At 55.2% G+C, this 26,775-nt stretch overlaps 1 protein-coding gene across 1 annotated transcript in view; it reads right to left on the bottom strand.

The window, feature by feature from the left end:
* rasal2 (RAS protein activator like 2) overlaps nt 1-22,835 on the bottom strand; it is a 496,897-nt gene extending 474,062 nt beyond the window's left edge. The window contains exon 1 of the mRNA XM_085982240.1: nt 22,479-22,835. Coding sequence (XP_085838366.1) covers nt 22,479-22,611 — 133 coding nt within the window. The 5' untranslated portion in view covers nt 22,612-22,835. The remainder of the gene's footprint in view (nt 1-22,478) is intronic.
* Nucleotides 22,836-26,775: the final 3,940 nt, after the last annotated feature.

Raw genomic sequence — 26,775 nt, 5'->3', positions numbered from 1 at the left:
GGCTTTTGAAGCAAATAAGTTACTTCCAAACTGTACGCAAAGCTTTTGGTGTGGGAAGAGGAGGAGCAATTAAACATTCTGTGCTCTTGTAACATGATATTTGACAATGGTCCTTTGCTCACCAACAGAGTAGGAGGTGCACTTAAAAACCAGAGTAAATTAATGAGGTCACAATTACTTGACTTTAAACTGCCGATAAAAGGAGGCAGGATTGAAGATTCGTTTTTAAAATATAGATTTTTCTTTCACATTTGTTGTTTGCAAATTATGACCCAAGTTTTTAAATTTCTAAGTTGTAAAATCTACAAGTTTTCAAGAAAACAAATCAATCCGATCAGTTCAGGCGTTGTGCAAACTAGCTAGCAATTATCTCCTAGTTTATTCTTCCCAGCAAAATGCTAGGCCATGTCAGAATTAGAGGTACATCAATAGAAATAGCTGAGAGCAACCATCTTCACGGAAGGTCTTCAATTTTTCCCCAAGGCTGAAATCAATGAAGTAAGAACATGAAAGCATCTGACTAATGTGTGGAAATAATGCCTTGTGATGTCTCACTACAGCACCACAGCGTGACACAAATGATACTTTAGCTGAAGATAGAAACACAAATGTCTTGCTGCTGAAGGGCAGCTGCCTTGAGCAATGGAAGTGCCACAGCTTAAAAGTTTTTTGATGTGGAAAGTCCTTCATACGATATTAACAGCTGCACCCTTTTCACTTAATCTTCCATGCTTTGCACCATCCCTGGATGCAAGTAACTTGCTTTCAGACCTCTAAATATGGATCTGAAATCGGCTGGTGTACGGTGCGTAAGTATTGCCTGGTGACACACACTCTCTCAGTGACAGCAGATAAGGGCCTGACTCCACCCAGAAACTATCCAAGACACGGCAGCTGTGATCACTAACAGCATGATGGGAACTGCAGGCACAAATCCAAGGTGCCAGTCCAGTAGGGAGCTTTTCTGAAGCTAGGATTGAGTCTCCTTGCTTTATCTGGTGGCAGGAAAGCATGATGCAGAGGGGAAAAAATGTCAGCTTTCATCAGGAGCACAAATCTCATCTGTGGGTGTTAAAATGCAATACTGACATCATTCACCCTACATAACCAGAGCAAGAGTAAATATTTGTGACCTGTGGTTTCCTGGCAACAGTGATTCAATACATGAGCATGCCAGACTATTTTAGAAGTCAGTGTTAACAGCAGCATTTTGACACAAAGTTGAACATGATTAAACAACACGGTAAAAGTATCCTAACAGGAAACCAACTGAGGGAAAGTAAGCTGAAAGTGTGCGTTCTGCCAGGTGGGGGAGACTGTGAGGGGAGGGAGGGGAAGAGAACAAATCAAGCCAATCACAAGCACATTCCAAAACACCCCACGTCTTCTTCAAATCTAATAATTTGTCAACACTGAGCAGGTGTAAATTTTTTAAATCACTTTTAAATAACCACAAAGTGAAAATACTTCTGAAATCCTGCTCTCAGTCTAGAACCCACAAGAACACCCTAATTTAACAGGTGCCTCGTCAAAGAATTCTTCAAGTGACAGCAACACTACTGGGCTCTGAATTTATGCTGCATCGCCCAAGTGACGACAGCAACAATCACTCTGCCATGAGGTACACCAATTGCACTGCTCCAGACATCAGACTTTTTGAATGCTATTACTCAGGACATGGAATGTGCATGCAGTTCCTGCTGACTCCAGGGGCCCGGACACTTGGCACCAGGTTACACCATTCTGAAACTGGTGCTGTACTAGGTATGAAACCCCTGTGGCGGTTGACAGAATGGGGTGGGTGGAAGTAGCAGGAGAAAAGTTTACACTGCCAAGTTCAGATTAAATCTGAATTCTCTGTCACGAAGTGGCAACGAAACTAAGCCAGGTGTCTGACAGTGACAAACCAACAATCATCTTCTCAAATATGTGGATATCATTTTCTTCCATCCTTGCAAGATCAGTTTTCAAATGTCTCAATATGTCGTCAATCACAAGAAAGCAAGATGCTATTAAACATAGCAATTTATTTCTGCCTATTTTGTGACAGTACTTGGCTACATTTGAAGGATTTGTTATGAAGAGCAGGGACACAGCTGTTCACATCCTACAACACAGTAAGGATGCTCCCACTTCAGTCTGTCTCAGGGATGAGAGGGGGATAGAAAACAAGGCCAAGGAACCCAGTCTAACATTTGGCCAGGAGGATACAAGAGAATCGGGCTCCTATTTGATGGCTCTCACGGAATGAATAGTCCGACAGTTACTGCATTGGTTCACCATAAAAAGAATGGCCACTTGGGAGTGGCACTGAAGGACAGCTGGTACTTGTACAATCTTACACCAACATGACTCAATACCTTCAAGAGATGGGAAGGGGGAAAACAAGCACAAAGACACTGGGTTCTTTCAATAATTTTCTACTTTTGAAGACAATGAATGATTAAATAGTCGTTACTTATTTTGACTTTTACTGCAGTGAGAAATGGAGGAAAGGGGAAGACAGAATGAAGTGATCAAACTATATACCCCAGTTCTGACAAAAGGTCATCGACCTGAAACGTTAACTCTGTTTCTCACTTCACAGATGCTGCCTGACCTGCTGAGTATTTCCAGCATAGTCTGTTTCTATACCTTTTAACATCCCATTGTACGATCAAATCCCCAGCATCATACACACACCAACACAAATGTTTCAATAAAAGGTCTGCTCCTTTCCCAGTCACATTTCCCCCCCTCCCAGCTCCACTGGTTAGCTCAGAACAGCACAGGGAAAGGCCCATTTACCTTGATAAGTAACAGGGGCAAGGAAGACTTTAAAAAGTTTACAATTACAAACATGGCAGTAGAAAATATATTTTTGATGATCTTTCAAATGCATTTCATATTCGGGAAATTTAAAAAATAAACTTACTATATCTTTATATTGTGTGTTTAACAAGTACTGTGATTCTGCAGGTGATGCCCACAGTATTACTGCAACAGCAGCCTATTGGACAAACTGATCAGAGGAAGGAAAACATGGGGGAACGAGCTTAACTCTTGACCGCAGCTGGTATTTCACTTCACAACACAACAAAAGACTACTTTTCAACAGGCACCTGCAGTTAAGTAAAGAACATTAAAGCTTGAAGGCAGCTCAGCCACAGTTCAACACACCTGAACTGCAAAGGCAGATATGGCATCATCCTGTAATTACCAAGAGGCCAAAGACCTTCCCACAGAAAGGGAAAAGTTACCAGTGGGATAATTGCAACATACCCCAGGGAACATACTGTCAAACCACCCCATCAGTGTGGTAACAAAATATGGCAGAACCTGGGGGGGTGGAAAAAGATGAGAAACATTTTAAACAAGAGGAAAGAAAACTTACACATGAATTATTTAACTGTTCTGCGTATCTGTGACTCTTGAATCAACACATTGTTTTTTTACTAAGAACGTAAGAAATAGGAGCAGGAGTAGGCCATATATATCCTCGAGCCGGCTCCACCATTCAATAAGATCATGGCTGATCTTCAACCTCAACACCACTTTCCTGCACTATCCCCATATCACTTGATTCCCCCAAAGTCCCCAAATCTACCTATCTCTGCCTTGAATATACTCAACGACTCAGCATCCACAGCCCTTTGGGGTAGAGCATTTCAAAGATTCACCACCCTCTGAGTGATAACTGTGACAAGTGCTTTTTAAAAACATACTGCAGGTAAAATTCTCTAAAATATTTCACTGAGTAATTTGAATACAAGCATCTCATTTCATTCTATTCTTATCTGTTCAATTACACCAAAATCTGTTAAACTGAGAAACAGAAAGAGAAAACACCAGAGAAGTCAATTTTTTAATCAAATATCACAAAATGAGATATTGCTAAATCGGAATGCTTCTGGGAGTTCACCTTCTCCCTCAGAAAAGACTTCAGATGAATCTTTTTTGGAACATTTCTACAGCATCAATCACAATTACTGTAGCTCGATTATAATAAGGGAATGAAATGGACAGGATTACATCAATCACTGATGAGTGACGGCCAATGGTTTTTCCACAGTGATGAATCAGTGCATCAGGATGCTATCTGTATCCCCGAGTCCTCAACAGGTCTGGTTTCGTTCGTTGTATCGTGCAATTCCACTTCATTTTCTTTCAGCATAAAAGCTAATTGCAGCCACTCCAAGTTAATGAATGAACTAGCAAAACAAAAGCAGCATTGAAGGCTCTGCCTCAGCTGAGAGTCACACAGCTGAGAATGCGTAACCCACCAAACCATTTCCTGATACAGTCAGTTACAAACTGGAAGCAGTGATTCAGTGACCACAACGCACACACACATTCAGCAGCTATTTCATGCGCTCCAGACACCTGGCACTTCGGTTTTCATTGTGACACAGCTTTCTGGAGAATTTGCATTCTGGAGTGCAAGCCATGTGAAAATCTGTCGTACTGTCAGGACTGAACATCAGCCGTTTTCTCCTTTAACAAGATGCTGAAGGAGATTCAGCAAACCTCAAAAATATAAATCCCAATCACTTCAGAACCAGATCTTTCTAAATCTGAAATATCTAACTCAGGGACTTTCCAATTATGAAATAACTTGCACCTCCATAACACTGCCCGCCTACACCTCAGCAGATCTGCTGCTGAAACACTCTCACTAGCCTTTATCACCTCCAGACTTGATCATTCCAATCTTCTCCTGGCCAACCTCCCATCCTATCAACTTCAGCCCATCCAAAACTCTGCTGCCCTTATCCTATCCCACACCAAGTCCTTCTTGCCCATCAGCTCTGTCCCACAATGCTCAACTTTAAAATTCTCATTTTAGTGTTTAAATTCCTCCGTGGTGTCATCTCTCCCATCTTTGTAACCTCTTCCAGTCAGTCATTCAACCCCTCCCTCCCCAGAACTCTCCATTTATCTGGCTAGGGTCTGACGCACTCTTCCCACCCCACCCAATCACTGCCAGCTGTGCTTTCAGCTGCCTCGGCACCAAGTTCTGGAGTTCCCCCTCTGCCTCTGCCTTTAAATCCCACTGCTTTGACCAAGCTTTTGGTCATTCCTCCGAATGCTGACTTCTTTGGCTAAGGGTCTATTTTTCTTTTACGTCTCTGCGACCTGTGGACTTTTTTCCATGTTAAAGATGTTGTGCCTTATCTAATTGACCTGCAAGGATGACTGTCACCAACAGAAAAACAAGTTTACCAGTGGCCCCTCCTGCGGACGCACAGCTAATCTAATAATTCAAACATAAAATCTAATTTAAACTAAAAGGGGAAACTTACAAATCTGAATCATAATGTTATTTGTGTCTATCAGAAAGAAAGACTTTCATTGAATAAGCGCCTTTCACGACCACCAGACGTCCCAAAGCCCTTTACAGCCAACTAAGTACATTTTTTTTTGAAGTGTAGTCACTGTTGTAATGTAGGAACACTATCAAACACTCAATGCCCACCGGTCATAGAAGGTCCCAAGCGAGACAGCACATGCTCACATTCCAGGGCCACCCCGACAAGGCCACGTAAGAGGCGCAAGCAGCCAAAAATGCCCTCCTGGCCTGTAAATGGTCGTCTTCGCCAGGCCCAGGAGCAGACTCCGAAGAAGGTCTTCCGACTTGCTTGCCCGCCCCCTCCACACTGTTATGTGATTGCAAGCAATGCTCCCTCGAAGCTGCGCGCGTGTGCTGCCGCGCAGTAATCTGCAAGGTACTGTGCAGGCCACTTAGAAGCTTTTCCATTTGAAATACTGTGCATGCGCAGAAATTTAAAGGGACCGCGCATTGAAATAAACAGGCCGCCCACAACAAAGACAATTTAGAGGGATCATTGATTGCAAGTTGCTGTTGGGTTCAACTTGTAACTGTTTTAGATTTTTTCCGTTAATAGAAAATGTTGAAGAATAATACTGAACCAACCAAGAGAAATGGAGTAAATAATATGAATAATGTGTTCTGTTCAGTAACCCATGGGGTCAGATGCTTCAAGCGTCTGCTCTATGTGCAGGTACAATACCACGTACTTCATGCATCCCCACATGTTGTGCAAGTACACTAAAGAGAATTCAGGTCATCTTCTCGACAACAGCACAATGGGAACACACACACGGAGGAGCCACAGGATGCAATTTAAACACAATTTGTGGCCAAGTTAGTTGAGCAGAACCGAGAGATTCAACACATCACTTCACTGTGCTTTCTGTTAATACCACTTCAAGCACTGAAATTCAAACAAAAGGTTCAATAAGAGACACAAACCGTACTGAACTAGTTTCTTTCCCTCCCTGTCCTCGCAGCTCTCAATTGTGATCGACTAATTATAAGTGTTTCAGACAAGCTGCATCTTTATCATGTGACATCATTTTTTTTATCCCTAACTTGACGAACTGTTTAAAAAAAAAAGTACTTTTATATTCTCTCAGGTCATTCAAGACCACACCTGAAACATGAACTTCCTCCTTTACACATGCTGATTTCCAGTATTTTCTATTATAATTTAAACTTTCCAGTATTCAGATTTTTTTTTAAATCCCATTCACAATTGCCCAAGCCACTGTTCTCAAGCCTTCAGTCAATGACACTCTTCAGCTAATCACATGGATTTGGGCAAGAACAATGCTGGTTGACCTTCCCCGATTGTCATCCCCATTCCTTGTTGTTGGAGGAGACGGCCAAGTAACTAGCCTCCACTCTCTGCTGTCACCAACCATTCCCAAGCAAAGCTCAGTAATTTGCTGTGCGAGTTGCAGCAAGTGATTATATCATGGTGTGCCCAGCTGACTGAAAAAAAGAGCAACTCAATCTAACCACCAGAATGGATCCACAATCGTATATCAGTAAAGTGGTTATCTAATACTTGCACCTTTCATTTGAACATCAGTAGAGTGGTGTATTTGGACTTTCAGAAGGCTTTCGATACGGTCCCGCATAAGAGATAAGCGTGTAAAGTTAAGGCACGTGGGATTGGGGGTAAGGTACTGACTTGGATAGAGAACTGGTTGGCAGACAGGAAGCAGAGTTGGAATAAACAGTTCTTTTTCCGAGTTGCAGGCAGTGACTAGTGGGGTACTGCAGGGATCAGTGCTAGGGCCCCAGCTATTCACAATATATATTAATGATCTAATCCCCTCGTCTAGATGTAATATCTTCAAGTTTGCAGACGACACAAAGCCGGGTGGGCGTGTGTGCTGTGAGGACGATGCCGAGAAACTTCAGTACGATTTGGACAGGTTGGGTGATTGGGCAGATGCAGTATAATGTGGATAAATGCGAGGTTATCCACTTTGGTGGCAAAAACAGGAAGGCAGATTATCTAAACGGCAATAGATTGGGAGAAGGGGAAGTGCAACGAGACCTGGGTGTCCTTGTGCACCAGTTGCTGAAAGTAAGCATGCAGGTGCAGCAGGCGGTTAAGGCGGCAATGTCAACTCTAATTTCTCTCCACGGATGTTGCCTGGCCGGCCGAGTTTTTCCAGCATTTTCTGTTGTTATTTCGGCAAACGGTATGTTGGCCTTCATAGCGAGAGGATTCGAGTACAGGAGCAAGGATGTCTTGCTGCAGTTGTACAGGGCCTTGGTGAGACCACACCTTGAGTATTGTGTGCAGTTTTGGTCGCCTTATCTGAGGAAGGATGTTCTTGCCATGGAGGGAGTGCAGCAAAGATTCACCAGGTTGATACCTGGGATGGCAGGGATGACGTATGAGGAGAGATTAGGTCGATTGGGCTTATATTCGCTGGAGTTTAGAAGAATGAGAGGGGATCTCATCGAAACTTATAAAATTCTAACAGGACTAGATGCAGGAAGGATGTTCCTGATGGCAGAGGAGTCAAGAACCAGGAATCACAGTCTAAAGATAAGGGGTAAGCCATTTAGGACTGAGATGAGGAGGAATTTCTTCACCCAGAGAGTGGTGAACCTGTGGAATTCTCTACCACAGAAGGCAGTTGAGGCCAATTCATTAAATATATTCAAGAAGGAGTTAGATATATTTCTTAAGGCTAAAGGGATCAAAGGATATGGGGAGAAGGCAGGGACAGGGTACTGAATTTGGATGATCAGCCATGATCTTATTAAATGGCGGAGCAGGCTCGAGGGGCCGAATGGCCTACTCCTATCTTCTATGTTTCTATGAACGTGAATTACCTTAAGTGGTGCAAGTAGAATACATGAGTTGTGCAATACAATGGAATCACCCACTTGTCACTCAAATTAGTTTTTATGGCTCCTCATGGTGCATTTCCTGTGTACTCCTTTTGTTCTTGTAAAATTGTTAAGAATTGTCTTCAGTGCACCTGAGCAACAAGTGGCAATGCACGAGGTGCACCGTATAGTACCTGCATATATAGTAGAGAAACTTGGAGTTACCGCTAGGTGAAGGAGCACCAAAGACTATGCTTCCATGCAATCTCCAAACAGTACTCATGCCCAACCTAACTGAGTGGAGAGATGACAGAATGGTGTAAACCAAGACCAAGGTTGGAGCAGATCTTAAAGCACAAGCATGGAGCCAAATGAGCAGGGAAGCCAAATAGCTTCTTTGCATTCCTAGCTCAGGTTCAAACTGCCAGCTCTCTCCCAAAAGGACAGCCTAAAATAAGATTAGGAAATGTAACTGCTAAAATTAAACAATGACCAAATGTGCGCATTAGGGTTTTAGCACAAGACAGAGGGAAAATCAAAAACTGCACAAATTGAACTGTTAGAAACCATCCAGTTGAAGCATAATGGCAATTGCAGCCCTTCATGCTCAAAGGTGAGGTCCCTTGCTAAGGATAAAAATCTGTCTCACTGACTGCACTGATTATTAAAACCAATATAGGAGAGGGGCACACTCTCCAAACAGGTCAGGCCCAAACATTTTGTCTGGGATCAACAAGTTGCTGCAGTTCACAATTCTACTGCCGCCATCTCTGCTTTAGGAGATCAATGCATCGTGCAAGTACAGGCACTTCAATGCATCAATGCTTGTATTGTCAGCTATTCCTAGCTGTTGACAAACCTTAAGCTCAGTTAAATACTGCACTCCGGGGTAAAAAATTATCCAGGGATGGAGAGAAGGAAGAAGAACTCAAGCAGTCATCAGAAAGCACTCAATCATGCAACAATTCTGATTCTATCCCCATTCCAGACAAAGCAATTTGAACCTTTTGGCGCAGTTATGCTGCCCACAAACTGAAAATTCAAAGAATAACGTCCTGAAGTATACAATGTATAGAGGCGCGTGCAATGACATCATACACGGACGCCATTTCATTGTGCTGCTATGTATAGGTCTAGATTATCGTGGCTGGATCTTCAAATGATCACAGCACTTCCTTTTTCCTTTATCAAAAGTGATTTGTTTAAACTTCGTGATCTCAGTTTCAGGCTCATTTATTGTACACAAATGGCATGGTGCGAGCCACAGTTAAGAGCTCAGCCACAGCCTATTCCCCAAAACCTAGCAAAAGACCACCAAGGAAGGGACATTGCCAGAAACTGATTTGGACCACATTAGCAAGAGTCTGAACCAGTGATTATGCCGTGTGCAAACAGAAGGCAATCTGACTTCCAAAATATAACACAAATGGGATATGATGCGACATCCAAAGTAAATCTAATATTGGTTAAACTGTTTACTGAAGTCACTATTCAGGCAGCCTCAAGCTAAGAAGCAGGAGTTTGTACAAAATGTGTGGATACTTTGCACTGCCCTCCTTGTCCACAGCAGAGTTAATAATAAATCTGCATTTGTCCCAGCAAGCAGTCATTTGTGCTCATCTCAGACAGGCAGATGGGTGGGTGGTTATTTCAACCCGTCTGCTGTTGGATCTATTCTCCCAGTGGTTCAGAGCCCATTCGACAGGAGAGGGAACGCAAAAACATTTCAATAACAAAGCAATCAAAAAAGGCAGCTTTAGTCTTTTGTTCGTAGGCTAGCCAACTAAAAGATACGCATATGCTGAAAAAATGCCATCTAATTGAGCTGGAGTTGAGTCAGCATGACATAAAACCTATGACTGTGCCAGAAGATGAATTCGCATCGCATTCAGACGTGACTCTGTGTTACTCATGATGGATTGAAGCAGGGCATTTAAATCCTGCCCTACCCATGTTCTACTTTAACTCCCCCTACCCCTACCCCTTTCCTAAACGAGGGGCTCCTAATGGCCCCTGGCACCCTCCATAATACTGGTTCCCAAATCGACTTTCTTCATGCATTGTGCCAGAACATTGTGCGTCAGCAAGCTATTCAACTATAAAGACCACAAAAGCCAAGTTTGATAAAGTCACCATCCCACATCGACCCATGTATGATTTCCAGCAGAAGATCTTGCTTGGTAATCAGAAATGGGGTCACAGCCAATTTTCCCCTCCCTCTTCTGCTGACACTAAAGCCAATTAGTGCCCCCACTTTTCCCGTGGCTGATTTCAACAGATTCATTGATTGAACATGGAACACTGCTGGTCTGTAGGGCTTTTTATCCACACATGATGCACTTACTGAACCATGAGGGGAATCCCTCATCTTAAGTTCTCGACAACAAAATGATAGCTGATCCAGACCATTAGTTTTTTCTCTCCCTTTCCCTTAGTTTCTTAAGTTACGATATGCTCGAGCTCCATCTACCTAGTAGAAAGAATCGCACCTGGTGCGTGCCCTTGATGATTTGTTTCCTTTTTCTCGCCCATCCACACAACTGTGCAACCCTAACTCACATCCAATACCAGAAAGTCATCGAGTTCCACGACGATTTGTCACAATTCACATGACATTTCAGCACCCTGTTCCCTTTCCTCTCAACCTCAATCTTCCTCACTTTCACAAACACAGAACACTCTCCAAATGTCGGAGACAAACAGGGACTCTATAATGTTAACGCAACGCGGTGACTGGTACTTTGTGAGGCTTGCAAACTATTTTTCATTAACATCCGATGCTGTGCACGAGTTAAAGATGCATAAAGAAGAAACAAAGCACAAATGCTGGAAATTGGAATACAGTCGGTGAACGAGTTGAACAATTCAAGTGGGACCGATCACCAGAGCAGTTAACACCCCACCCCCCATCCGCCCGCAGAAGCGCGAATCTACTTTTCTCTTCAAATATTGACTGACTTAATGTGCATTTCCAATCTGTATTACTTATTAACAATATCTGAGTATAACAGTTGTTCACTTTTAAACATTATTTAGTCAAAATCCAAAAGTAGATAATGCCACAGCATCTGGGCAGCTTATTATTCAACATAATGGAGTTTATTAAAAAGCCACAATCATTAAATTGGCAAAGTGGGGATTGTCACATACAACCAATACAAGCAGCAGGGCAATCAATGGATGTTCTTGCAGCTTCCGACAAATGTTACAATATTGATTGCAAATAAGTTTTATTAATTATGAGCAAACAACTGTATTTGGGGCGAACTAATTGTAAAAAAAAAAGGGAACATTTCCGGGTTTCATTATAAAAAACAACCTGTCAGTATCAGTATCTGGGACAAGCCTCACTACACAGTAGGGAAACAAATCACAGTGCGGCAATGAAAGGCCAACTGCTCTTGTATTCATTCATGTGATACCGAGCAAAGCCGAAACTGACCAACTTCCTGATATTGAACCGTGAAACGTAACTATTAGGACTTCACTCAGATGCATTTTCGTTGACAGTGGTCGCGGAGACCGAGCAAAAAAATCTGATTTGTTATGTAAACTAAAATCAAATACTTAAAAACATCTGTTTAATCCACAAACAAGTAAATTAACGGTAGGTTGTCAATAGGTTGCAAAACTGAAACTGCATCTTTTGTACAAGACTGGCAATTAGACGCTTTCCAAAAATAACCGAAACACACTGTTGCTGCGAACAAGTGTATGATGTGAAAATTTGGCCGGGAACATGGTTTAAGTGACAAAGACAACAACTCTCCCCGAAATGTATTTTTTTTAGCACTCAACACAGAGACCGATTGTCCCAAGGGTTAGAACACAATTTGCAAAAAAAAAAAAGAAAATTAAGTTAATTGAACTGAAGTTAGTCCAGTCATTTCCTGACCTTGTTTTCCCATTACCCCATCTCCCGCTACGCATTTTTCCCTAATTCTCCTTCAAACGCAGATTCTCCGTACAAAGCCCGTCAGCTCCCTCTTTGTCGGAAGCGCCGATCACTGTCCAGTTCCCATCATCACTCCCCAGTTACCGGTCATTACATTCCCCTCCTCCATTCCCCAATATATTGCCAGTCCCCCATCCATTGCCCTCTCCCTCACCCCCATCCATTGCCCTTTCCCTCCATTGCCCCCTCCCTCACCCCCCATCCATTGCCCCTCCCTCACCCCCAACCCATTGCCCCTCCCTCACCCCCCATCCATTGCCCCTCCCTCACCCCAACCCATTGCCCCTCCCTCACCCCAACCCATTGCCCCCTCCCTCACCCCCCACCCATTGCCCCCTCCCTCACCCCCCATCCATTGCCCCTCCCTCAGCCCCCATCCATTGCCCCTCCCTCACCCCCCATCCATTGCCCCTCCCTCACCCCCAACCCAATGCCCCTCCCTCACCCCCAACCCAATCCCCCTCCCTCACCCCCAACCCATTGCCCCCTCCCTCACCCCCCATCCATTGCCCCTCCCTCACCCCCAACCCAATGCCCCTCCCTCACCCCCAACCCAATGCCCCTCCCTCACCCCCAACCCATTGCCCCTCCCTCAACCCCAACCCATTGCCCCTCCCTCAACCCCAACCCATTGCCCCTCCCTCAACCCCAACCCATTGCCCCTCCCTCACCCCCAACCCATTGCCCCCTCCCTCACCCCCCACCCATTGCCCCCTCCCTCACCCCCATCCATTGCCCCTCCCTCACCCCCCATCCATTGCCCCTCCCTCACCCCAACCCAATGCCTCCCTCACCCCCAACCCAATCCCCCTCCCTCACCCCCAACCCATTGCCCCCTCCCTCACCCCCCCATCCATTGCCCCTCCCTCACCCCCAACCCAATGCCCCTCCCTCACCCCCAACCCAATGCCCCTCCCTCACCCCCAACCCATTGCCCCTCCCTCAACCCCAACCCATTGCCCCTCCCTCAACCCCAACCCATAGCCCCCTCCCTCACCCCCCACCCATTGCCCCTCCCTCACCCCCAACCCAATGCCCCTCCCTCACCCCCCACCCATTGCCCCTCCCTCACCCCCCACCCATTGCCCCACCCTCACCCCAACCCATTGCCCCTCCCTCACCCCCCAACCCATTGCCCCCTCCCTCACCAACCCATTGCCCCCTCCCTCACCCCCCACCCATTGCCCCCTCCCTCACCCCCAACCCATTGCCTCCCTCACCCCCCAACCCATTGACCCCTCCCCCATGCCCCACCCATTGCCCCTCCCTCACCCCCATCCATTGCCCCCTCCCTCACCCCCAACCCACTGCCCCTCCCTCACCCCCAACCCATTGCCCCTCCCTCATCCCCAACCCATTGCCCCCGCCCTCACCCCCAACCGATTGCCCCTCCCCCACCCCAACCCATTGCCCCCGCCCTCACCCCCAACCGATTGCCCCTCCCTGACCCCCAACCCATTGCCCCCGCCCTCACCCCCAACCCATTGCCCCGCCCTCACCCATTGCCCCTCCCTCACCCATTGCCCCTCCCTCACCCCCCAACCCATTGCCCCTCCCTCACCCCCCAACCCATTGCCCCTCCCTCACCCCCCAACCCATTGCCCCTCCCTCACCCCCCAACCCATTGCCCCTCCCTCACCCCCCAACCCATTGCCCCTCCCTCACCTCCCAACCCATTGCCCCTCCCTCACCCCCCCAACCCATTGCCCCTCCCTCAACCCCCAACCCATTGCCCCTCCCTCAACCCCAACCCATTGCCCCTCCCTCAACCCCCAACCCATTGCCCCTCCCTCACCCCCAACCCATTGCCCCTCCCTCACCCCCCAACCCATTGCCTCTCCTTCACCCAACCCATTGCCCCGCCCTTACCCCCCAACCCATTGCCCCGCCCTTACCCCCCAACCCATTGCCCCTCCCTCACCCCGCACCCATTGCCCCCTCCCTCACCCCGCACCCATTGCCCCCTCCCTCACCCCCAACCCATTGCCCCCTCCCTCACCCCCAACCCATTGCCCTTCGCTCACCCCCAACCCATTGCCCCCTCCCTCACCCCCAACCCATTGCCCCCTCCCTCACCCCCAACCCATTGCCCCGCCCTCACCCATTGCCCCTCCCTCACTCCCCAACCCATTGCCCCTCCCTCACCCCCAACCCATTGCCCCTCCCTCACCCCCCAACCCATTGCCCCTCCCTCAACCCCCAACCCATTGCCCCTCCCTCACCCCCCAACCCATTGCCCCTCCCCTCACCCCCCAACCCATTGCCTCTCCTTCACCCAACCCATTGCCCCTCCCTCACCCCCCAACCCATTGCCCCTCCCTCACCCCCAACCCATTGCCTCTCCTTCACCCAACCCATTGCCCCTCCCTCACCCCCAACCCATTGCCTCTCCTTCACCCAACCCATTGCCCCGCCCTTACCCCCCAACCCATTGCCCCTCCCTCACCCCCATCCATTGCCCCCTCCCTCACCCCGCACCCATTGCCCCCTCCCTCACCCCCAACCCATTGCCCCCTCCCTCACCCCCAACCAATTGCCCTTCACTCACCCCCAACCCATTGCCCCCTCCCTCACCCCCAACCCATTGCCCCGCCCTCACCCATTGCCCCTCCCTCACCCCCCAACCCATTGCCCCTCCCTCACCCCCAACCCATTGCCCCTCCCTCACCCCCCAACCCATTGCCCCTCCCTCAACCCCCAACCCATTGCCCCTCCCTCACCCCCCAACCCATTGCCCCTCCCTCACCCCCCAACCCATTGCCCCTCCCTCACCCCCCAACCCATTGCCTCTCCTTCACCCAACCCATTGCCCCGCCCTTACCCCCCAACCCATTGCCCCTCCCTTCCCTCACCCCCAACCCATTGCCCCCTCCCTCACCCCCAACCCATTGCCCTTCGCTCACCCCCAACCCATTGCCCTCTCCCTCACCCCCAACCCATTGCCCTCTCCCTCACCCCCAACCCATTGCCCTTCCCTCACCCCCAACCCATTGCCCTTCCCTCACCCCCAACCCATTGCCCTTCCCTCACCCCCAACCCATTGCCCTTCCCTCACCCCAACCCATTGCCCCTCCCTCACCCCAACCCATTGCCCCTCCCTCACCCCCCACCCATTGCCCCCTCCCTCACCCCCAACCCATTGCCCCCTCCCTCACCCCGACCCATTGCCCCTCCCTCACCCCAACCATTGCCCCTCCCTCCCCGCACCCATTGCCCCCTCCCTCACCCCGCACCCATTGCCCCCTCCCTCACCCCCAACCCATTGCCCCTCCCTCACCCCCAACCCATTGCCCCTCCCTCACCCCCCAACCCATCGCCCCCCAACCCATTGCCCCCTCACCCCCCAACCCATTGCCCCTTCCTCAACCCCCAACCCATTGCCCCTTCCTCACCCCCCAACCCATTGCCCCTTCCTCACCCAACCCATTGCCTCTCCCTCACCCCCAACCCATTGCCCCCTCCCTCACCCCCCAACCCATTGCCCCCTCCCTCACCCCCCAACCCATTGCCCCCTCCCTCACCCCCATCCATTGACCCCTCCCTCACCCCCAACCCATTGCCCCCTCCCTCACCCCCAACCCATTGCCCTTCCCTCACCCCAACCCATTGCCCCCGCCCTCACCCCCAACCCATTGCCCCCGCCCTCACCCCCAACCCATTGCCCCCGCCCTCACCCCCAACCCATTGTCCCCGCCCTCACCCCCAACCCATTGTCCCCGCCCTCACCCCCAAACCATTGCCCCTCCCTCACCCCCTAACCAATTGCCCCTCCCTCACCCCCCAACCCATTGCCCCTCCCTCACCCCCCAACCCATTGCACCTCCCTCACCCCCCAACCCATTGCCCCTCCCTCACCCCCAGCCCAGTGCCCCTCCCTCACCCCCAGCCCATTGCCCCTCCCTCACCCCCCAACCCATTGCCCCTCCCTCACCCCCCAACCCATTGCCCCTCCCTCACCCCCCAACCCATTGCCCCTCCCTCACCCCCCACCCATTACCCCTCCCTCACACCCCACCCATTACCCCTCCCTCACACCCCACCCATTGCCCCTCCCTCACCCCCCACCCATTGCCCCTCCCTCACCCCATCCCCCTGCCTCTCCCCCTCCATTGCCCCCTCCCACTCCCCCATCCATTGCACCTTCCCATATTCCTCCTCCATCACCTCCCATTGCCCCGGCCCTGTCACCACACCTTTGCCCCTTCCCTCGCCACACCATTGCCCCCTCACTCACTCCCCTCCATTGCCCTCTCCCTCACCCCCTCCTTCCCCTCTCCCTCACCCACTCCTTCCCCTCCCTCACTCCCTCCCTTGCTCGCCCCCTCGCTCCAACCTCCATTGCCCCCACCCTCGCTCCACTCCACTGCCCCCTCCCTCGCTCATCTGCTCCCTCGCGCCACCTCCCTCTCCCCTCCATTGTTTCACCCCATTTCCCCCTCCCTCCCCTCCCTTGCTCCCCTCCATCGCGCCCCCTCCATCGCGCCCGCTCCCTCGCGCCCTCCCTCGCGCCCCCTCCCTCGCGCCCCCTCCCTCGCCCCCCTCCATCGCGCCCCGTCCCTCGCGCCCCCTCCCTCGCTCCCCTCCATCGCCTCCACTCCATCGCGCCCCCTCCCTCGCCTCCCCTCCATCGCGCCCCCTCCCTCGCCTCCCCTCCATCGCGCCCCCTCCATCGCTCCCCCTCCCTTGCGCCCCCTCCCTCGCGCCTCCATCGCGCCCCCTCCATCGCCCCCCTCCATCGCTCCCCCTCCCTCGCCTCCCTCCATCGCGCCCCCTCCCTCGCCTCCCCTCCATCGCGCCCCCTCCCTCGCGCCCCCTCCCTCGCTCCCCCTCCCCTCCACTGCCCCCTCCCCTGCCCCTCCCCTCCACTGCCCCCTCCCCTCCCCCCTCCCCTGCCCCCACCTCTCCACTACCCCCTCCCCTGCCCCCACCCCTCCACTACCCCCTCCCCTCCACTACCCCCTCCCCTGCCCCCTCCCCTCCACTACCCCCTCCCCTGCCCCCTCCCCTCCACTACCCCCTCCCTCGCTCCCCTCCACTGCCCCCTCCCTCGCTCCCCTCCCCTCCACTGCCCCCTCCCTCGCTCCCCTCCCCCCTCCCTCGCTCCCCTCCCCTGCCCCCCTCCACTGCCCCCTCCCTCGCTCCCCTCCCCTGCCCCCTCCCTCGCTCCCCTCCACTGCCCCCTCCCTCGCTCCCCTCCACTGCCCCCTCCCTCGCTCCCCTCCCCTCCACTGCCCCCTCCCTCGCTCCCCTCCCCTCCATTGCCCCCTCCCTCGCTCCCCTCCCCTCCATTGCCCCCTCCCTCGCTCCCCTCCCCTCCATTGCCCCCTCCCTCGCTCCCCTCCCCTCCATTGCCCCCTCCCTCGCTCCCCTCCATTGCCCCCTCCCTCCCTCCCCTCCCCTCCATTGCCCCCTCCCTCGCTCCCCTCCCCTCCATTGCCCCCTCCCTCGCTCCCCTCCCCTCCATTGCCCCCTCCCTCGCTCCCCTCCCCTCCATTGCCCCCTCCCTCGCTCCCCTCCCCTCCATTGCCCCCTCCCTCGCTCCCCTCCCCTCCATTGCCCCCTCCCTCGCTCCCCTCCCCTCCATTGCCCCCTCCCTCGCTCCCCTCCCCTCCATTGCCCCCTCCCTCGCTCCCCTCCCCTCCATTGCCCCCTCCCTCGCTCCCCTCCATTGCCCCCTCCCTCCCTCCCTCCCCTCCCCTCCATTGCCCCCTCCCTCGCTCCCCTCCCCTCCATTGCCCCCTCCCTCGCTCCCCTCCCCTCCATTGCCCCCTCCCTCTCTCCCCTCCCCTCCATTGCCCCCTCCCTCGCTCCCCTCCATTGCCCCCTCCCTCGCTCCCCTCCATTGCCCCCTCCCTCGCTCCCCTCCCCTCCATTGCCCCCTCCCTCGCTCCCCTCCCCTCCATTGCCCCCTCCCTCGCTCCCCTCCCCTCCATTGCCCCCTCCCTCGCTCCCCTCCCCTCCATTGCCCCCTCCCTCGCTCCCCTCCATTGCCCCCTCCCTCGCTCCCCTCCCTTGCCCCCTCCCTCGCTCCCCTCCATTGCCCCCTCCCTCGCTCCCCTCCATTGCCCCCTCCCTCCCATTGCCCCCTCCCTCGCTCCCCTCCCCTCCATTGCCCCCTCCCTCGCTCCCCTCCATTGCCCCCTCCCTCGCTCCCCTCCATTGCCCCCTCCCTCGCTCCCCTCCCCTCCATTGCCCCCTCCCTCGCTCCCCTCCCCTCCATTGCCCCCTCCCTCGCTCCCCTCCCCTCCATTGCCCCCTCCCTCGCTCCCCTCCATTGCCCCCTCCCTCGCTCCCCTCCCCTCCATTGCCCCCTCCCTCGCTCCCCTCCCCTCCATTGCCCCCTCCCTCGCTCCCCTCCCCTCCATTGCCCCCTCCCTCGCTCCCCTCCCCTCCATTGCCCCCTCCCTCGCTCCCCTCCCCTCCATTGCCCCCTCCCTCGCTCCCCTCCCCTCCATTGCCCCCTCCCTCGCTCCCCTCCATTGCCCCCTCCCTCGCTCCCCTCCATTGCCCCCTCCCTCGCTCCCCTCCATTGCCCCCTCCCTCGCTCCCCTCCATTGCCCCCTCCCTCGCTCCCCTCCCCTCCATTGCCCCCTCCCTCGCTCCCCTCCCCTCCATTGCCCCCTCCCTCGCTCCCCTCCCCTCCATTGCCCCCTCCCTCGCTCCCCTCCCCTCCATTGCCCCCTCCCTCGCTCCCCTCCCCTCCCTCGCTCCCCTCCCCTCCATTGCCCCCTCCCTCGCTCCCCTCCCCTCCATTGCCCCCTCCCTCGCTCCCCTCCCCTCCATTGCCCCCTCCCTCGCTCCCCTCCCCTCCATTGCCCCCTCCCTCGCTCCCCTCCCCTCCATTGCCCCCTCCCTCGCTCCCCTCCCCTCCATTGCCCCCTCCCTCGCTCCCCTCCCCTCCATTGCCCCCTCCCTCGCTCCCCTCCCCTCCATTGCCCCCTCCCTCGCTCCCCTCCCCTCCATTGCCCCCTCCCTCGCTCCCCTCCCCTCCATTGCCCCCTCCCTCGCTCCCCTCCCCTCCATTGCCCCCTCCCTCGCTCCCCTCCCCTCCATTGCCCCCTCCCTCGCTCCCCTCCCCTCCATTGCCCCCTCCCTCGCTCCCCTCCCCTCCATTGCCCCCTCCCTCGCTCCCCTCCCCTCCATTGCCCCCTCCCTCGCTCCCCTCCCCTCCATTGCCCCCTCCCCTCCATTGCCCCCTCCCCTCCATTGCCCCCTCCCTCGCTCCCCTCCCCTCCATTGCCCCCTCCCTCGCTCCCCTCCATTGCCCCCTCCCTCGCGCCCCTCCATTGCCCCCTCCCTCGCTCCCCTCCATTGCCCCCTCCCTCGCTCCCCTCCATTGCCCCCTCCCTCGCTCCCCTCCATTGCCCCCTCCCTCGCTCCCCTCCATTGCCCCCTCCCTCGCTCCCCTCCATTGCCCCCTCCCTCGCTCCCCTCCATTGCCCCCTCCCTCGCTCCCCTCCATTGCCCCCTCCCTCGCTCCCCTCCATTGCCCCCTCCCTCGCTCCCCTCCATTGCCCCCTCCCTCGCTCCCCTCCATTGCCCCCTCCCTCGCTCCCCTCCATTGCCCCTCCCTCGCTCCCCTCCCCTCCATTGCCCCCTCCCTCGCTCCCCTCCCCTCCATTGCCCCTCCCTCGCTCCCCTCCCCTCCATTGCCCCTCCCTCGCTCCCCTCCCCTCCATTGCCCCCTCCCTCGCTCCCCTCCCCTCCCTCGCTCCCCTCCCCTCCATTGCCCCCTCCCTCGCTCCCCTCCATTGCCCCCTCCCTCGCTCCCCTCCATTGCCCCTCCCTCGCTCCCCTCCCCTCCATTGCCCCCTCCCTCGCTCCCCTCCCCTCCATTGCCCCCTCCCTCGCTCCCCTCCCCTCCATTGCCCCTCCCTCGCTCCCCTCCCCTCCATTGCCCCTCCCTCGCTCCCCTCCCCTCCATTGCCCCCTCCCTCGCTCCCCTCCCCTCCATTGCCCCCTCCCTCGCTCCCCTCCCCTCCCCTCCATTGCCCCCTCCCTCGCTCCCCTCCCCTCCATTGCCCCCTCCCTCGCTCCCCTCCATTGCCCCCTCCCTCGCTCCCCTCCATTGCCCCCTCCCTCCCTCGCTCCCCTCCCCTCCATTGCCCCCTCCCCCCCTCGCTCCCCTCCATTGCCCCTCCCTCGCTCCCCTCCATTGCCCCTCCCTCGCTCCCCTCCCCTCCATTGCCCCCTCCCTCGCTCCCCTCCCCTCCATTGCCCCTCCCTCGCTCCCCTCCCCTCCATTGCCCCTCCCTCGCTCCCCTCCCCTCCATTGCCCCTCCCTCGCTCCCCTCCCCTCCATTGCCCCCTCCCTCGCTCCCCTCCCCTCCATTGCCCCCTCCCTCGCTCCCCTCCCCTCCATTGCCCCCTCCCTCGCTCCCCTCCCCTCCATTGCCCCCTCCCTCGCTCCCCTCCATTGCCCCCTCCCTCGCTCCCCTCCATTGCCCCCTCCCTCGCTCCCCTCCATTGCCCCCTCCCTCGCTCCCCTCCATTGCCCCCTCCCTCGCTCGCTCCCCTCCCCTCCATTGCCCCCTCCCCCCCTCCCTCGCTCCCTCCATTGCCCCCTCCCTCGCTCCCCTCCATTGCCCCCTCCCTCGCTCCCCTCCATTGCCCCCTCCCTCGCTCCCCTCCATTGCCCCCTCCCTCGCTCCCCTCCATTGCCCCCTCCCTCGCTCCCCCCCTCGCTCCCCTCCATTGCCCCCTCCCTCGCTCCCCTCCCTCGCTCCCCTCCCTCGCTCCCCTCCATTGCCCCCTCCCTCGCTCCCCTCCATTGCCCCCTCCCTCGCTCCCCTCCATTGCCCCTCCCTCGCTCCCCTCCCCTCCATTGCCCCCTCCCTCCCCTCCATTGCCCCCTCCCTCGCTCCCCTCCATTGCCCCCTCCCTCGCTCCCCTCCATTGCCCCCTCCCTCGCTCCCCCCCTCGCTCCCCTCCATTGCCCCCTCCCTCGCTCCCCTCCATTGCCCCCTCCCTCGCTCCCCTCCATTGCCCCCTCCCTCGCTCCCCTCCATTGCCCCCTCCCTCGCTCCCCTCCATTGCCCCCTCCCTCGCTCCCCTCCATTGCCCCCTCCCTCGCTCCCCTCCATTGCCCCCTCCCTCGCTCCCCTCCATTGCCCCCTCCCTCGCTCCCCTCCATTGCCCCTCCCTCGCTCCCCTCCATTGCCCCCTCCCTCGCTCCCCTCCATTGCCCCTCCCTCGCTCCCCTCCCCTCCATTGCCCCCTCCCTCGCTCCCCTCCCCTCCATTGCCCCCTCCCTCGCTCCCCTCCCCTCCCCTCCATTGCCCCCTCCCTCGCTCCCCTCCCCTCCCTCGCTCCCCTCCCCTCCATTGCCCCCTCCCTCGCTCCCCTCCATTGCCCCCTCCCTCGCTCCCCTCCCCTCCCTCGCTCCCCTCCCCTCCATTGCCCCCTCCCTCGCTCCCCTCCATTGCCCCCTCCCTCGCTCCCCTCCATTGCCCCCTCCCTCGCTCCCCTCCATTGCCCCTCCCTCCCTCCCCTCCATTGCCCCCTCCCTCGCTCCCCTCCCCTCCATTGCCCCCTCCCTCGCTCCCCTCCCCTCCCCTCCATTGCCCCCTCCCTCGCTCCCCTCCCCTCCCCTCCATTGCCCCTCCCTCGCTCCCCTCCCCTCCCCTCCATTGCCCCTCCCTCGCTCCCCCTCCCCTCCATTGCCCCTCCCTCGCTCCCCTCCCCTCCATTGCCCCTCCCTCGCTCCCCTCCCCTCCATTGCCCCCTCCCTCGCTCCCCTCCCCTCCATTGCCCCCTCCCTCGCTCCCCTCCCCTCCATTGCCCCCTCCCTCGCTCCCCTCCCCTCCATTGCCCCCTCCCTCGCTCCCCTCCCCTCCATTGCCCCCTCCCTCGCTCCCCTCCCCTCCATTGCCCCCTCCCTCGCTCCCCTCCCCTCCATTGCCCCTCCCCTCCATTGCCCCCTCCCTCCCTCGCTCCCTCCCCTCCATTGCCCCCTCCCTCCCTCCCCTCCATTGCCCCCTCCCTCCCTCCCCTCCATTGCCCCATCACTCGCTCCCCTCCCCTCCCCTCCCCTCCATTGCCCCTCCCCTCCCCTCCATTGCCCCCTCCCTCGCTCCCCTCCCCTCCATTGCCCCCTCCCTCGCTCCCCTCCATTGCCCCCTCCCTCGCTCCCCTCCATTGCCCCCTCCCTCGCTCCCCTCCATTGCCCCCTCCCTCACTCCTCTCTCCTCCCCTTCTATTGCCCCCACCCCTCCATTGCCCCTTCCCTCGCTCCCCTCCATTGCCCCTTCCCTCGGTCTCCTCGCCCCCTCCCTCGCTCCTCTCCACTGCCCCTTCCCTCGCTCTCCACCCTCTCCCTCGCTCCCCTCCATTGCCCCCTCGCTCGCTCCCCTCCATTGCCCCTCCCCTCCATCGGGGCTCCCTCACCGTACACTCGGATCCAGCCCTGTTGCTGACACACCGACTCCAGTAAAATCCGTTCCACCGGGTCGAGCGCGGTCTCCTCCATCCCCGGCGCCGAGAGCAGCTCCAGCCGCTCCGCCCCGTCCAGCGGCTCCATGCCGGCACCAACTCCCGCGACCCGACTCCAAGGAACTCACTCCAGCCCGGCACCCGCACCCGGGGCTGCCACCGTTTCAATCAAGCACTGATAGGCAGGAGGAAGACACACCGTGGTGGGGGGGTAAAATCAACGGGATCAGCCTGGGATCGCGAACCGCCAGCGGCCCCGGCGCGACTGCACACTGCCAGCCATGGCAACAGGCTCCCGAATCACAGGCCGAGCTATCGCACCTAGCGACAGCCCCCGCAATCGCACCCCGAGCCATCGCTCCACAGCACCCGCAATCGCACCCCGAGCCATCGCTCCACAGCCCCCGCAATCGCACCCCGAGCCATCGCTCCACAGCCCCCGCAATCGCACCCCGAGCCATCGCTCCACAGCCCCTCCAATCGCACCCTGAGCCATCGCTCCACAGCCCCTCCAATCGCACCCCGAGCCATCGCTCCACAGCCCCTCCAATCGCACCCCGAGCCATCGCTCCACAGCCCCTCCAATCGCACCCCGAGCCATCGCTCCACAGCCCCTCCAATCGCACCCCGAGCCATCGCTCCACAGCCCCCGCAATCGCACCCCGAGCCATCGCTCCACAGCCCCTCCAATCGCACCCCGAGCCATCGCTCCACAGCCCCTCCAATCGCACCCCGAGCCATCGCTCCACAGCCCCTCCAATCGCACCCCGAGCCATCGCTCCACAGCCCCTCCAATCGCACCCCGAGCCATCGCTCCACAGCCCCCGCAATCGCACCCCGAGCCATCGCTCCACAGCCCCTCCAATCGCACCCCGAGCCATCGCTCCACAGCCCCCGGCAATCGCACCCCGAGCCATCGCTCCACAGCCCCTCCAATCACACCCAGAGCCATCGCTCCACAGCCCCTCCAATCACACCCCGAGCCATCGCTCCACAGCCCCCGCAATCACACCCCGAGCCATCGCTCCACAGCCCCTCCAATCACACCCCGAGCCATCGCTCCACAGCCCCTCCAATCACACCCCGAGCCATCGCTCCACAGCCCCTCCAATCACACCCCGAGCCATCGCTGCACAGCCCCTCCAATCACACCCCGAGCCATCGCTCCACAGCCCCTCCAATCACACCCCGAGCTATCGCTCCACAGCCCCTCCAATCACACCCTGAGCCATTGCTCCACAGCCCCGACAAACAACAACAACTTGTATTTATATAGCACCTTTAACATAGTAAAACGCCCCAAGGCGCATCACAGGAGTATTAAATGACAAAAAATTTGACACCGAGTCACATAGGAGAAATTAGGGCAGATGACCAAAAGCTTGGTCAAAGAGATAGGTTTTAAGGAGCGTTTTAGAGGAGGAAGGAGAGGTAGCGAGACAGAGAGGTTTAGGCTGGGAATTCCAGAACTTAGGGCCGAGGCAACAGAAGGCACGGCCGACAATGGTTGAGCGATTATAATCAGGGATGCTCAGGATCGCAGAATTAGAGGAGCGCAGATATCTTGGGGGGGGGGGGCGTTGCTGCTGTTGTGGGGCTGGAGGAGATTACAGAGATAGGGAGGGGTGAGGCCATGGAGGGATTTGAAAACAAGGATGAGAATTTTGAAATCGAGGCGTTGCTTAACCGGGAGCCAATGTAGGTCAGCAAGCACAGGGGAGATGGGTGAACGGGACTTGGTGCGAGTTAGGACACGGGCAGCCGAGTTTTGGATGACCTCAATTTTACGTAGGGTAGAATGTGGGAGGCCAGCCAGGAGTGCGTTGGAATAGTCAAGTCTAGAGGTAACAAAGGCATTAATGAGGGTTTCAGCGGCGGATGAGCAGAGGCAAGGGCGGAGACGGGTGATGTTACGGACGTGGAAATATATGGCCTTAGTTACGCTGCGGATATGTGGTCAGAAGTTCATTTCCGGGTCAAATATGACCCCAAGGTTGCAAACAGTGTGGTTCAGCCTCAGACAGATGTTAGGGAGAGAGATGGAGTCAGTGGATAGGGAACGGAGTTTGTGGTGGGGACTGAAAACAATGGCTTCGGTCTTCCCAATATTTAATTGGAGAACATTTCTGCTCATCCAGAACTGTATGTCGGACAAACAGTCAGACAACTTAGAGACCATGGAGGGGCCGAGAGAAGTGGTAATGAGGTAGAGCCCGAGACATCGCTCCACAACCCCTCCAATCACACCCAGAGACATCGCTCCACAGTAGGGTTGCCAACTCTGGTTGGACGTATTCCCGGAAGTTGAATTAAATGGCCTCCCGTCGCCACACTCCTGCCATTGGTCGTCCAACAATATTGGCCCGGGTACCGGGGAGAACTCCCCTACTCTTCTTTGAAATAGTGACAGGTTCTGAAGTGACTGACTAATGCCTTCCAGTAGGAGCCTTGGGGACTGAGGTGGCACATTTTTGTCTTTGGTTGCGAGACGTTTCCCCAACCAAAGACAAGGAAGTTACCACCTGAGTGCGATCAAATGGAGTGCAATCCAGGCCTGAGAAAGAATTCCTCAGTCAGGGGGAAGAACAGGCGCAGCAACCAAGCACTATTGATCACACGAGGCTCTGGTGGTTTCACTACATATGTGCCTGTAAGTGAAGGAATGAATACGTGCAGGGGGAGGAAGGGTGTGTAAAGATTATTGTGGCAGCACTCTCGCCTCTTCAGTCAGAATTACATCAAATCTACAGCACAGAAACAGGCCATTCGGCCCAACTGGTCCATGCCGGGGCTTCTGCTCCACATGACCCACCTCCCACCCTTCTTCATCTCACCCTATCAACATATCCTTTCTCCCTCATGTGTTTATCTAACTTCCCCTTAAATGCATCGAGACTATTTGCCTCAACCACTCCATGTGGTAGCAATTTCCACATTCTAACCACTCTCTGAGTAAAGAAGTTTCTCCTCAATTCCTTATTGGATTTATTAGTGACTATCTTATGTTGATGGCCCCGGTAGAACCACAGCAGTGAAGCAGTGGTGAGCCAGTCCAAAACACCCTCCTTCTTAGCCTGCAACCCCCTCAGGCAAAATGTCACGCAACCCAAGTGTGAAGTGTCAATACACCAAGCTCCACACCAACCCGATCTATAAATCATAAAATCATAGAATGGTTACAGCGCAGAATGCGGCCATTCAGCCCGTCGAGCCCGTACCGGCTCTCTGCAAGAGCACTTCAGCTAGTCCCACTCCCCCGTCCTTTCCTCGCACCCCATCAAATTTCTTTCCTTCAGGTACTTATCCAATTCCCTTTTGAAAGCCATGACTGAGTCTGCCTCCACCACCCATTCAGGCAGTGAATTCCAGATCCTAACCACTCGCTGCGTGAAAAAGTTTTTCCTCATGACGCCTTTGGTTCTTTTGCCAATCACCTTAATTATGTGTCCTCTGGTTCTCGACCCTTCCGCCAATGGGAACAGTTTCTCTCTATCTACTCTGTCTGGACCTCTCATGATTTTGAACACCACTATCAAATCTCCTCTCAACCTTCTCTGCTCTAAGGAGAATGTTAGATCCGTGTATCTTGATGTTGTGTCCTTCAATAATTAGACAACAAGACTGCAGGGAACAATTCAACAGGTGTTTACTGAATGAGGGTTACTCTAGAACTAACTGTACAGATCACTACTCAGGGTTTATATACAGGTGTGGTCACTGCCGGTACTACAGTATACAGGAGCTGTAAAAAGTAGTTCTCCCCTTAAAGGTACATACATTACAATTCCTCCCCTTTTAGATTAACAGTACCATAACACTCATTTAACAATTAAATATCAAACTAATTACAATTAACACTTTTAACATGCAACATTAACTGAAAATAGTCTATTTATAAATTCAGTCTTTGGGGAGGCTTCCTGAATCTTTCTGGATAACGCCTTTCCCGAGTGTCTCGCTCTTGGTGCGGAGGCGATTCTAACACCCCGTCGTCAGTTGATTCATCAGCTTCCAATGCTATTGTTTCTGAGGTAGATGCGACCTGTACGTCGGGTTCCTCACCAGGTACGTATGGCCGAGACATGGGGTTGACTCGTTCCTGTGACTCTAGGATCTGGTCAGCATGGCGTCTCACAATGTTCTCCCCAACATCCACTGTGTACAGTAGCGGCCCCTGCCGTGTGCATATCGTTCCTGGTTGCCATTTCTCTGTTCAGTAGTCGCGGGCCAAAACTGGTTGCCCTACATTGAA

The sequence above is a fragment of the Somniosus microcephalus genome, chromosome 3 (assembly GCF_052327205.1).
Source record: "Somniosus microcephalus isolate GS21.2 chromosome 3, FLI_Smic_1.0, whole genome shotgun sequence".
Taxonomy (NCBI): domain Eukaryota; kingdom Metazoa; phylum Chordata; class Chondrichthyes; order Squaliformes; family Somniosidae; genus Somniosus; species Somniosus microcephalus.
Note: the sequence above shows the minus strand (reverse complement) of the source record. Positions and strands in the feature narration are given on the sequence as shown.